The sequence below is a fragment of the Hemitrygon akajei genome, chromosome 1, assembly GCF_048418815.1.
Source record: "Hemitrygon akajei chromosome 1, sHemAka1.3, whole genome shotgun sequence".
Taxonomy (NCBI): Eukaryota; Metazoa; Chordata; class Chondrichthyes; order Myliobatiformes; family Dasyatidae; genus Hemitrygon; species Hemitrygon akajei.
In genome coordinates, this window is record NC_133124.1 from 109987741 (window position 1) to 109999870 (window position 12130).

The 12130-nt window shown below is 39.3% G+C and overlaps 1 protein-coding gene across 4 annotated transcripts in view; it reads left to right on the plus strand.

Moving 5' to 3' along the window:
• The window catches only part of bbs9 (Bardet-Biedl syndrome 9), a 372439-nt gene that overhangs the window by 260313 nt on the left and 99996 nt on the right, over positions 1 to 12130 (plus strand). For all 4 annotated transcript variants that reach the window (XM_073049830.1, XM_073049803.1, XM_073049822.1 and 1 more), the window contains one exon: positions 2966 to 3185. In XM_073049830.1, coding sequence (XP_072905931.1) covers positions 2966 to 3185 — 220 coding nt within the window. The remainder of the gene's footprint in view (positions 1 to 2965; positions 3186 to 12130) is intronic.

The following is a 12130-nucleotide window of genomic DNA, read 5'->3' on the forward strand; positions in this document are numbered from 1 at the left end:
GTGACTTTTTTCCCAGTCTGGACCTCTGGCTTTTGTGCTGGTTAATAAGTTCAGTGTGGGTCGCACAGATGGGGCACACTACCCACACAGGTGGGTAGTGGGTGAATTGGTGTGCTCCCTCTACCACTTCCACCAAGAGATTCTGTGCTTCCTTGGTGTATACCATCTCACATTCCTCTCCACCTCTACCTCTGCCACACAAGCTACCTTTTGGTTGGAGCCCTCATTCACTCCAGTGTGTTCTCTGAGTGCCCTAACATCGCTTGTTGATAGGTTGCAGTTTGAAATGACTCTGGAGCATTCTCTTCCCTGCTCTACGCCAATCCCTTCTCTGCCTGAGCAACTCTTACCAAGTTTCCTGAGAGATGAGATCTACCATTTTGTAACAAGGGGTATGTTTAAAGTGGGCCGCTCTGCAATGCCATTTCATTCTGCAACAGGCAGTAAAGTTTTTGAATACCTGCAACTTGCCCTCCTGTTCCCCACTTAGAAGCAGATCTTCTGCACTCTAGGAATAAACGGTGGCTGATCCTACTGAATGTTGAGAAGACTGTCTGTCCCAACTACAATCACAACAGACCTCATTGTGCTGACTGTACTCCAGTCCCAGCCCTTTCTCAACCCCCCCCCTCCCCTTTCACCCTTCTCCGCCCCTTCCTTCCACGCTGCACCATGCTTATTTTCTGCAGGACCTGGGCTCTCACTCACTGCCTGTTTGATGGATCAAGTACTAGTTATAAAGCCACATAAGTACAAGAGACTCTGAATATGTTGGAAATCTAGAGCAACACACAATGTTGTTCCAATTACATGGCCTTTCATGATATATTCATATCTTAATACACGCAGATTTTATTTTTCTCTTTGTTGTGAGAAAGATCAGTTTCTCAGTTGCATTGCATACTTCCTTGAAATAATGAGAATTGGGAGCTTTTCTGAAATTGCTTGACCAAATATCAGAGATGTACACCACCCCACTACCAACATAGTTTAGTTATCTGGACCAGTAGTCTAAATTCTTAGCAAAAGTTATCATGTAACTGAAACAACGTAACATGTTTAGTTTCCCTGGGTTTTCTCAGCATCGGTAATAACTACTTAAATTTCTTTTAGCCAACTCCTCCATCCCTCCCTAGCATTTTTGCTATGATCCCTGTTTAATTGCCCTTTTAATTTACATATCCATCAGCGGCAACTGGCGCTTTTTTTGCGCAGACCACTCTATTCAACCTGTCCACCCAACTGAGCTTAATTGAAATATTAAACAAACCTCACAATCCTGATGGTCACTGGCGATTCAATTAATGACTGATACATTTAATTTGGACAGCAGTAAACAATCGCCTTTTAAAATGGCAACATGTAATCCTTTCCTTTTGAAGGTTAATCTACCAAACAATTTATTTGAATCTTCATAACATCAATTCCTATCTAAATTCCACCTTTACACCAACTGTTACAAATATTTTTAAAAAATTAGTCAACAGTAAAATTCAAACAGCAACTTAAATAGTTAGTAGTTGTTATTGGTTTTAGGTTTTAACTTATATTTAGCTAACAGTTATTATTAGGTTAAAGAATCCTAGTAGACATCTTTAAGTTGGTAGAATTCTAGCATAACTATTGTTTGAAGGTTGAATTAGGAGTGATGTTTACTTTGTCTATTTTCTTTGTTCTATTTAGTTAAGAAAAGATTATTAAAATTAGCATTTATAAAACAAAGTATGTTGAGTCGTAAACAGTCATGCAAAGTAGCTCACTTGCCCAATATCCAAACAATGTTATTCTAAATTAAATAAAGAGACACTGTAAATTTTTAAGTTTATTGTCCTTCTCAATTACCATCATTACCAGCCTGATTGACCTATGGAAATTGACCTATGCTGCAATGGAAAATTATGGCAAAGCATCTGCAAATCTCTCTATTTCTCTCCACGTAGACTACTGTCTGAGGCAGTTATTGTTACAACTCAGCTCTATAGTGTGTTCCTGTTCACTGAGTATTGCAGCTCATGTAGTGGCTTACAGCCAGGCTTTAAATGGAGTTTACATATGGTTCACTCACACCACAACCTGGCTGTGGTAAAGAAAATCGCAAGGCATGTTGTGCAGAACGTGGCTGCTGTAACTTAAAGCAAAACATACCAATCTCTTGGCTTTCATTAAATGGAAGAGTTAACATTTTGGTTTGGATTGAGTTAGCCCTCTTTGGTGAGAGTTCTACTGCTAACTGAAGGTTGCTGCACACGGCAAGACACCTTATCCCATCAGCGCCAGAAAATCAGGTTCACTGATCATACGTATTTACCTACAGAAGTATACAGACTGCACTTAAAGAATCAAACCAGTCCATTTTCTCCGAAGCACTTTGGCACATATAAGCAAAAGCAAATCTGAATGTAATGTGATGCAAGTAGTCCTGTGCTAAGTATCCACATATTAGCTCCACATATTGTGAAATATTAGATCAGCTAGCCAAAGGCCTAGTAAGACCTATGTTATCAGAAACCCTCTGAAGAAGGGAAAAGCAGAGCAATTTAGTAAGTAAATTTTAATGGAACATGCATTTCCTTGAAGACAGAATGAAAATGTAATAGTGAAGCTGTTGTCATTAAGGTATTGCACAAGATGCACAAAGATGCACAAAGCAAAATTATGTATTTCTATATTTACCGATTTGCAGTCTATTAACTTAAAATGTAATCCCTGAGTAGGCTAGTTATTTTGTCCTCCATATGTAGGATTATTCTTGGATTATTCAATCTCTGGCACAAACAAAATTTGGCACCTGATTCTTTGGCTTGTTCAGGGAACAATCCAGAGCAAGGATCCATAGTTTCTGTTAAACAGCAGTAGATGAAATAAATGGTTCTGTGGTTGAATATCTGAATCAGATTTGAAATTGCAACTTTTGTAGATCAATTTTCCATCTAATCAATGATTGTTCCATCTCTTGACCTTGCAGGGCTGGGAGGAGTGTGTTGATGCGGCTGTCGTTCACTTACTCAGAACCTGTCTTTCAAGAACCTCTAAGGACCAGGCATTGAACCCCACAAACCAACTCAGCATGCCAAAAGATACCAGCAGGTTAAAGAAACACATTACCCTCTTGTGTGACAGGCTGAGCAAAGGAGGTCAGCTGTCCTTAGTTGCAGATGCCCCACAGCATGCAATCAATGTACCAGGTAAAGATGACTTTGGAGAGGAACTACTGTTGGAATAAGAGTGAATATTGTTTTATGTGGCTGTATGTTTCAGTGTGAAAGTCACAGCAGTAGACAGTAAACGTTTATAGTTCAAACACACGTGTGCTTATCTGCTATAAGTCACATTGTGTGAAAGGAATAATGGTTTACGCAAAGCTAACCAACTAATAGATAATGTGCTGTAATTTGTGAGAACAGATTTGGTGAAGGATTATTACAATGCAAGATAAGAAATCTTAAAATTAAAAAGCTGTGCATTATGGAAAATCTATTTTCATTAAGTCCATTGGACTGCCGGTAGCTTTGACTTTTCAAAGCATTTTATTCTTCCTATACACTCAAACAAATATTTGTGTTGGCTTTACATAAATCATTTTTAACCTTACAGCATTGGAATGCTGGATTTTATCTTTAACCTTTCATAGGAAACTTTGCGAGGAATGATTATTTTTTACCAATCCACAACATACACATTTTATTGCAGAGTTAAAGATTGCTGCAACAGGGAGTTTATTTTATCTACCACAAAGTCTGCCCTTGATGTCCATTTGAAACTAGAAGAAATGTTCACATTCTGGGTTTGTCAGACAAATGAGAATGAACCACCATCCTCAGACTAAAGAGTTTTCAGGTTGTGGAGGAGTAAACACCTGCATTTACTTTCTCTTTCTTACCTACCACGTTGTCGAATGTCATATATTCAGGGAATATGGGTCTTTATTCATTCCTGGGATGTTGCAAATGTGGGCAGCATTTATTAAACAAATCTCACTACCCCTTACCATTTGATAAACAGTTGCTGTAAAACCCAGCATGTTGCTTGTACCAGTGTTACTTCTTTCTCTATAGAACATTGGCATTTTTTAATGCCAATTTCTGAGGTTTAACATAAATTTAGCTTTTCTGTTCTACATTTTAGGTCAATTAAAAATTACTTCAAGTTTTAAAACCTAATTTATTCCATTAATAATATAGCATGATGTAATTTACAATTTAATTGCATAAAATTTAGGAAAGCATAAACATCAAAATGTAGATGTGGGCACAAGAATGGTTTGAAATTTAAGTGTTCAATTCTAATGAGCCCTATCCTACATGAAACAAACACTCTGCTGTGTAGACTATAGCAGCGCTCCAGTTGCTGACAATCTTTTATCCCTTTCTTATAAATACCCTGAAAGTAGATAGATACGGATAAAAGTCGATCACCCAGGTGGACCTAGAGCAACATTCACTAAGGTGGGGGAGGGGAGGGGTAGACTTTCCTTCCCTGTGACCCATGATGGTTTTTTACGTTGAGTTTCTGTAGTCACCTATTACTGATAATAGGTCTTCATTCCAATTTTTGTCCAGTTGAGTTTTATTTCCATAGTAATTTGAACTTAACTCTCGAGATAAGGAGCCTGAGCTTCAGAATGTTGGGCCATCATTCCAATTATATTTGGCAGTTTAGACAGTCATTTATGTACTTGATAATCCAGGTTACACCATGAGTTCAAGAGATCTAGGTTAACATTGTCCAAATTATTTGTCAGCAACCACTTTTGACAAATGAAAATATAGGAAGTTGCATTTTTGATGAGTGAATAAAAGTAAGGAATAAATGTGTGGTGATGTGAACCTTGTGTTCTCATTCTATCTGTGTGTGTATGTCAAGGTTGATCTCATGGTATGTTAAATAGTGAGAAGAAAATGAAATTATACAGGTGATTTTTCTCCTTTCTGAGTGCTTTACTTCCTTGATTATTTGTAGTTGATTATTTGTTACTCTGCATGTGGAACTCACTCCCAGACCAAATCCCTTTCATTGAGGCTCTAATTACTGTAAGGCAGCTCTACTGAGCTGGATTATTATTCGCCTACCAGGTGCCTAAACCAGGCACTCTGTTCCTAAATGGAGAAACAAATGAGTCTAGATGCTGGAAATTTACCTGAGCAGACACAAAATATTGGAGGAACTCATTAGTTTTTGGCAGCATCGGTGGAAGGATTTGAACAGTTGGGGTTTTGGGGACTGACATCCTTCATCAGGATTGGAAAGAAAGAGAGTAGAGGCCGGAATAAAAGGGTGGGGGAGAGGGAGGAGCGCAAGTTAACAGGTGTTAGTTGAGAAACTGTAGAGTAGCAGAGATCACAGAGGTGGAGCAATGAGAGAGGATCTCACAAAATTACTGTATAAGAGAGGAAGAAAACTTCTTCAAGTAGGATACCTCGAAGAGACTTTGCAGTGGAACTGCAAAATGAAGACATAAGAGAGACTTCAGATGCCGAAAATCTGGAGAGCAAGATTAACAGGAAATCAGGGAAAGATTCATGGATGAGCACAAAGCCTCCTTGAAGAAATGCAACATTCCCACTGACTCCTGACAATCTCAGGCCAATGACCATGTGGAGAAGGAGCATCAAAATGGCATTGCATTAGGAGCACACATGGAAGTGGCAGAAAGAGCAAATCAGCTTACAGCTACACACCCACCCACTTTTCATGATCCTTCTATCCCACTTGTGGAAAAATTTGTGGTTCCCATAAAAACCTCTTCAGGCACCTCACAGCCCACTGAATTGGAGCCATCCTTGGCCATGATATTTGTTGTACTTTCTGCTAAAGTGAGTGAGGTGGCTAAAGTCTGTCACCTTCTGTTTCGCAGTTAGCAACGTTGAAAGTCTGAACTGCTTAAAAGAGGATACTACATCAGCATTATTTTGTGTATGTGGTATAGCTGTTTGTTACCAAAGTTGGGTATTAATCACATGGGCAGATGTTGGTGTGACGCCCATGCAGGATTGAGCAGGGGTGACAGATCCTTCCATTACACAGTTGGATTTTAGTGACTATCCATAACTTTTCTGGTTCAAAATTATAATTTTCATAAGTTTTCCACATGGGATTTGAACCTAAGAACAGTCTAGGCCCAGCTGATGATGGGCCTAAGGGTGTTGCTGTTAGTGAGAGTGCTTGCTGCCACAAGCAATGTTCATGCATGTTTTGGAGCCAAAGAATTGGGGAGGACGAAGTCTGAACTGCTTGTACATTTTGAGCACCTCTACTTCCTTAGACGTTTGCACAGTTTCAGCATGTCATCTAAAACTTTGACAAAGCTCTATAGATGCATAGTGGAGTGTATTCTGACTGGTTGCATCGCAATCTGGTATGGAAACACCAATGCCCAAGAATGGAAAGACCTACAAAATGTGGTGGATACAACCCAGTAATCACAGGCAAAGCCCTCCTCACCATTGAATACATCTACAAGGAGCTCTGCCAAAAGAAAGCAGCATCCATCATCAAGGACCTTTCACCATTCAAGCTCTCTTCTCACTCCTGCTCTCAGGATAGAGATACAGGAGCCTTAAGTCCCATAGCACCAGGTTCAAGAACAGTTATTACCCTTCAACCATTAGGCTCCTGAACTAGCAAGGATAACTTCACTCACATCAGCTCTTGATTCCACAATCTCATTTTGAAGGACTCTATAGCTCATGTGCAGTATTACTTATTTGCTTTATTTCTTTATTTACCGTTTGTCTTCTTTTGTACATTGGGTGTTTGTCAGTCTTTGTGTTCAGTTTTTCATTGATTCTGTTGAATGTCTTTGTTCTATGTGAATGCCTGCAAGAAAATAAATCTCAGGGTAGAATACGGTGACATGTACTTTGAAATGTGAACATCCCTATACTGGGAAAACCAATGGCATTAAAATAGGGATAAGCTTGTGTGGGCTTTCAGACTGATAGGGAATTGAGAACGTCAAGAGTCCTTTCAAGTTAGGAAATGATACCTACAGCATGTTCTATCCCTGGCTGCAAACTTTTTATGGAACACTGTAAAAGAAACTAAATTTAGAATTTGTCACTCCATTAAGTGGTTATGTACACACTCAACCAATCCTGCAGGGCTTTTGAATTATTTGGCCTCTCCACATTTTGGAAAGAGTTCCATGTTAAATGAAGAACTACCAAATGACTCTGAATTAATAATGAAAAAATAGTGTAGAATCTGAAGGATATCACAGTGATTTGAAGTGAATGAACAGGCATTTCATTGTTTCTGTGGCTCAGCCCTGCTGCAACCTATCCAACAAGGCTGCTTAACCCACTTCACACAGGATGTGCCAGCAGCCATGTGTGAAAATCCTGAAGTTGCATTATTGTTATCTCAGATCATTCAGGAATGCAACAATAACATGTAAAGAACATAATTAATGTTTAGAGCAGTGTTCCATATTAAGATATTTTGGGTTAATTGAGGCGGCTCAATATAATTCCCTATTACCTCGACGCAGGAAGCCCTTTGAATCCCTGAGCTTCTTTCACCACTGAAAATGCATGTCAACGAATTGGCCCCCAGCATCTGCAACATTTTGGGGAATAAGCTTCTGTTTTCCATGATCACTGTGTAAAGAAATGCATCCCAATTTCATCCCCAACAGCCTGGCTGACTTATGCCACCTCAATTTGAACTTTCCCACCAGAGGAAGTAGTTTTCTTTACATTCCCTTTTGAATCCATTAATCATTTCAGATTGCTTGTGAGTACAAGCCAAGTTTATGCAATCTGCAGTCGGTCTTTAACCCTTTAAGCCTCACTGTCTTCTGTGTGAAAAATCTAATGCAGCAGCTGTTAGCATTTATAGATGTGCTATATCTAACACAGAAGCAAAACATCTATGTACATGCCATGTTCCACCTGAGAGCTTCAATTTGTTTACAGTAAAAGAAAAGGACAATTATGTTTGTTAATGTATTATTACAATTTTAATTCTTGCTTACTTTGGCTGGAAAAAGAAGTAAAATGACTAATGTTAGAGGTTTCCATATTAAACATCACTGCTTTGATGTCATAGCAACAGAGTCTTTGCATGCTGTACACTGACATTCAGCAGAGTTCAACTGCATTAGAACTGTAATGCACAACTGCAGGCCCTTTGGCCCACAGATTAGTTCAGTTGTACAAGGAACACTGGTCCCAGATTAGGATGTTGAACATTAGTCCTTAACAAGGATGCACATTGCTGAAGGAGGGGCAAGCTTTCTGCTCCAGCTTGCTCCAACTGTTGCTGTTGGACAGTGATTGTTGGTTGACAATGGATGTCAGAACCCACAGAGTGGTGAGAACTCAAAACTTCTGAGGGGAATAGAACAGATGTATACAAATGGAACAGAACAACCAAGAGAAGTAGAAGACAATGTGAAGCTGAAAAAAGTGTTTAGGAACAACCTATTGTAATGGGCAATATATAAATGGAAAAAAAGTGCTTTGTAGTCAATATTATACTGTTGAAGTGTAGCCCCAATTGTAGATTGGGTGATGAGGTTTGACTGAAGAATAAACGCTGACAGAGCTGTCAGACCTGTTTTGGTTCCTTAAGTACAGTGTAAGGAGGATCAACTCCACACCACTGTCAGCACCTACAGAACCAGCAGCCACCTAAAAGATAATAGTCCTTCTTGAGACAACTATTAATGGTACATCTCCCATTGATCCCAACATAAGGCCGACTTCCACAGATGGGGATCTGCCCTGCGACATCAGAGTTCTGATACTGTCAGTCTTCTCACTGTTCATTCCCTGCAAAAGTAACAAAAGCCTGGAATCAGGGTGATGCAACCACAATTAAAATTGTGTATCACGGAAGGTATATATGTATGAGTAAAGCAGACATACAGTATGTACGCAGTGCTGGAGTTGGCTGCAGTGTTTTATCATATAGTAGTTTTATAACATGGAAGCAGATCCCTTGACCTATTTGAGTGTGTTTGACCTATTCCCTCTAAGCCAGGGGTTCCCAGCCTGGGGTCCATGGACCCCTTGGTTAATGGTAGAAGACCATGGCATAAAAAGCTTGAAAACCCCTACTCTATGCCCTTCCTATCAACACTGGTGTTGGCTGCACAGTTGGAACTGGCTGCAGTGTTGTTTGCTCCAAGTGCTCATGCTGGCTGCAGTGGTAGTTGTGTTGAAAGTAAAAGGAAACTGAAAATGCTGAGAATATGAAATAAAATCAGAACATTGTTGAAAATCTTAGTAGGTCAGGCTGCATGGAAAGTCAAATGATTAACTTATGCCTGGGATCTTTCATCAAAGTAGTTAGGGAGTGTTGGCGGTACCTGCAGTATTGGTTAGGGAGTGATGTGTCCCCCTAATGTGGTCATAGAGAGAACATGCAAGCTCTACACCGACAGTACCAGAGGACAGGATTGAACCTGAGTCTCTCGTTCTAAGAGACTATGGCTCTACTCACTATGCCACTTTGCTACCAAACAGCAGCAGTCAGGAGTGTTGGCAGTGTTTGTTTTGTGGGTCTGGGAGCATAAGTCATTGAGCTGGAGATGCATGCAGCTGTAATTTTGACTTTTCAGTTACTGATAGGCGATTCACAATTAATTCTGTGTCATTTTTATAAATGTAGAAATGGAAAAGGAACAGACCCTTTGGCCCAACAGACATTGCTGACCATCAAGTACCCCATTCTCCTGCCTTCTTCTCGTAACCTTTGGTGCCCTAACCCATCAAAAATTTATCAAGTGAGTTGATGGGGCCATGTGGAGAATAAAGATAAAAGTGATTGGTGTAAATGGGTGGTTGATGATTAGCATTTTATTGGTGAGCCTGTTTCTGTGTGAAAACTCTCAAACAAGCCCTGCAGTGTGAGGCTTATTGTACTTCATTCCATCACCTCCTTGGTTTCCATAATCAGTGGATGGTTCTTCTCCCATTCTGAGATTTGATTTCAAGCCCAGTGTCAGAGTTGGCAGTGCTTGTGCTCACATGAGTGCAGTATGAACCCACTGATCCAGTCCTTTGGCACAGTCCATTTCAGATGTGTGAAGCAGTGGAAGGACACATCAAGGGCTTTTTCAGTAGAGTTTTCACCATGAAATTCCTTTACCAGCATGAACCAGTTAGATTAGGAGGTGCTTACAAGAGGATGAGGTGAAGCTGTGGAGGAGTTTAAACAATTTGAGAATGTTTAGTATGAAGTGCTATTGAAGGTTGGTAAGAATCAAATTGATAGTTGAGAAGGATTTGGGTGGCAGGTGTAGACTCAGCTTGTTCACCAACCTTGGATAGGATAGGAAAATAAAAGATGCTATAATGATATAACCTAACAAAGAGCAGAGAGTTTTCCCAATTTCCTGGCCAACATCAGCAAATTATGTGGTCAATATTTTGTGTGTGAGACACTTGACTGTGAGCAATGGGTGGTGTTTACTGTCTGATTATCCATCTGAGGTCCCCTTCCACTGATCTACTGGAAACTTGGAATCGAGAACATAACATCAGAAAATGATACAATGTTTTCTCTTGCCTCTAACTCATCAAATATTCTATCTAGCTGCAAAATTCCCTTCATCGGCAAAGTTGGTTCCTGAACAGCAGTACTAAGAGAATAGGGTCAGCCATTCCTGACTGCTGCAACCAACGAAATCTCCTTAAACCACCTCATTTTGCTGCCCTTCAGCCAGCTGATGATCTCATTTTGAAGGCATCAGCCTTCAAGTAGAGTGTTCGGTAATTAGCTGATCTGGAATGGAGTGATCTCCTTTGTAATTCAGTGTATACTGAGATCATTCATGCTACTGCCATCCCTGATCTTTGTGATAGAATCCCCAACTATGATTTCAATCATTTATTCTCATGTACAATGAGGTACAAATACAAGGAAAACTTGCTTGCAGCAGCATCACAGCATGTAGGTACAGACAACACTTAAAATGTAAATTGTACATAAATTATACAGGACAATGAAGAGGAAAAAATATGCAGTGCTTTGTACGTCACTGGTTAACTGAACTTTGTGCTTGTTGCAGTCTAATTCCCAACGGTTCAGCCAGTTGCTGAAGTAAACTGGGTATAAAAGCTGCCAGTGAGACCCTGTCCTATGGTGATTTGTACTAGTGCCTGTGTCAGACACTTGAAGGGTAGTATTGTGGATGATCTGAAATCTGACAGATTAGTGTTTGCAACTCTGGTCAAAATTGTTAATATTCTTAACAGTTAGGCCTTATTCTAGTTAAAGAATACTGAATTATTGTAAAATATTATGTCTAAAATTACCATGACTTCAAAGAACAGTTTTAGTAAATAGCAGTCTTGTAGAGTATTAATTGAATTTCTATTTTAATAACATAACTGGAGTAATTTTAACAATAAGCAGCTGTGTTGTACTCTGCAATTCTACAAGCACTTAATGAGCTCACAAATTTACTATGTTGAGATCAAAGTGTTGATCTGATGTTTATAGCTGAAAGGATTACCACTTCTGTCGTAAATTGGGAATGGGTTAAAGTGTGGCTGGTAATGCAAATTGATAGCTTTTCCTTTATTTATTTATGGTAGCACAAAAATTTATGTAGTAACACTGAACTGCTAAGTTGTTGGGTCATACTTATGCTTTCCAGCTTTAAAATTCAATGTATAACAACCCTAATTAAAGTCTTGAAGTTCACAGCTGGTCAAAACAGCCACTTACTACTCCTATCAGTCCTCACTGTGACCTCCTATTGCAATGTATTGAATACATTCAAATGCATTGTAAATGCTGCATCACATAATTACTGAATAAAGTTCAACGTTCAAAGTAAAGTTTATTGTCAAATTACATATATGTCACCATATACAGCTCTGAGGTTTGTTTTCTTGTGGGCATGCTCAACAAATCTATAGAATAATTAACTATGACAGAATCAATGAAAGATCAACCAGAGTGCAGAAGACAACAAACTGTGCAAATGCAAATATAAATAAATAGTTATAAATAACAAGAACATGAGATAAAGAGTCCTTAAAGTGAGATCATTGTAGGAACATTTCAGTGATGGGGAAAGTGAGTGCAGTTATCCCCTTTTATTTAAGAGCCTGATGGTTGAGGAGTAGTAACTGTTCTTGAACCTGTTGGTGTGAATCTTGAGGCTCTTGTACCT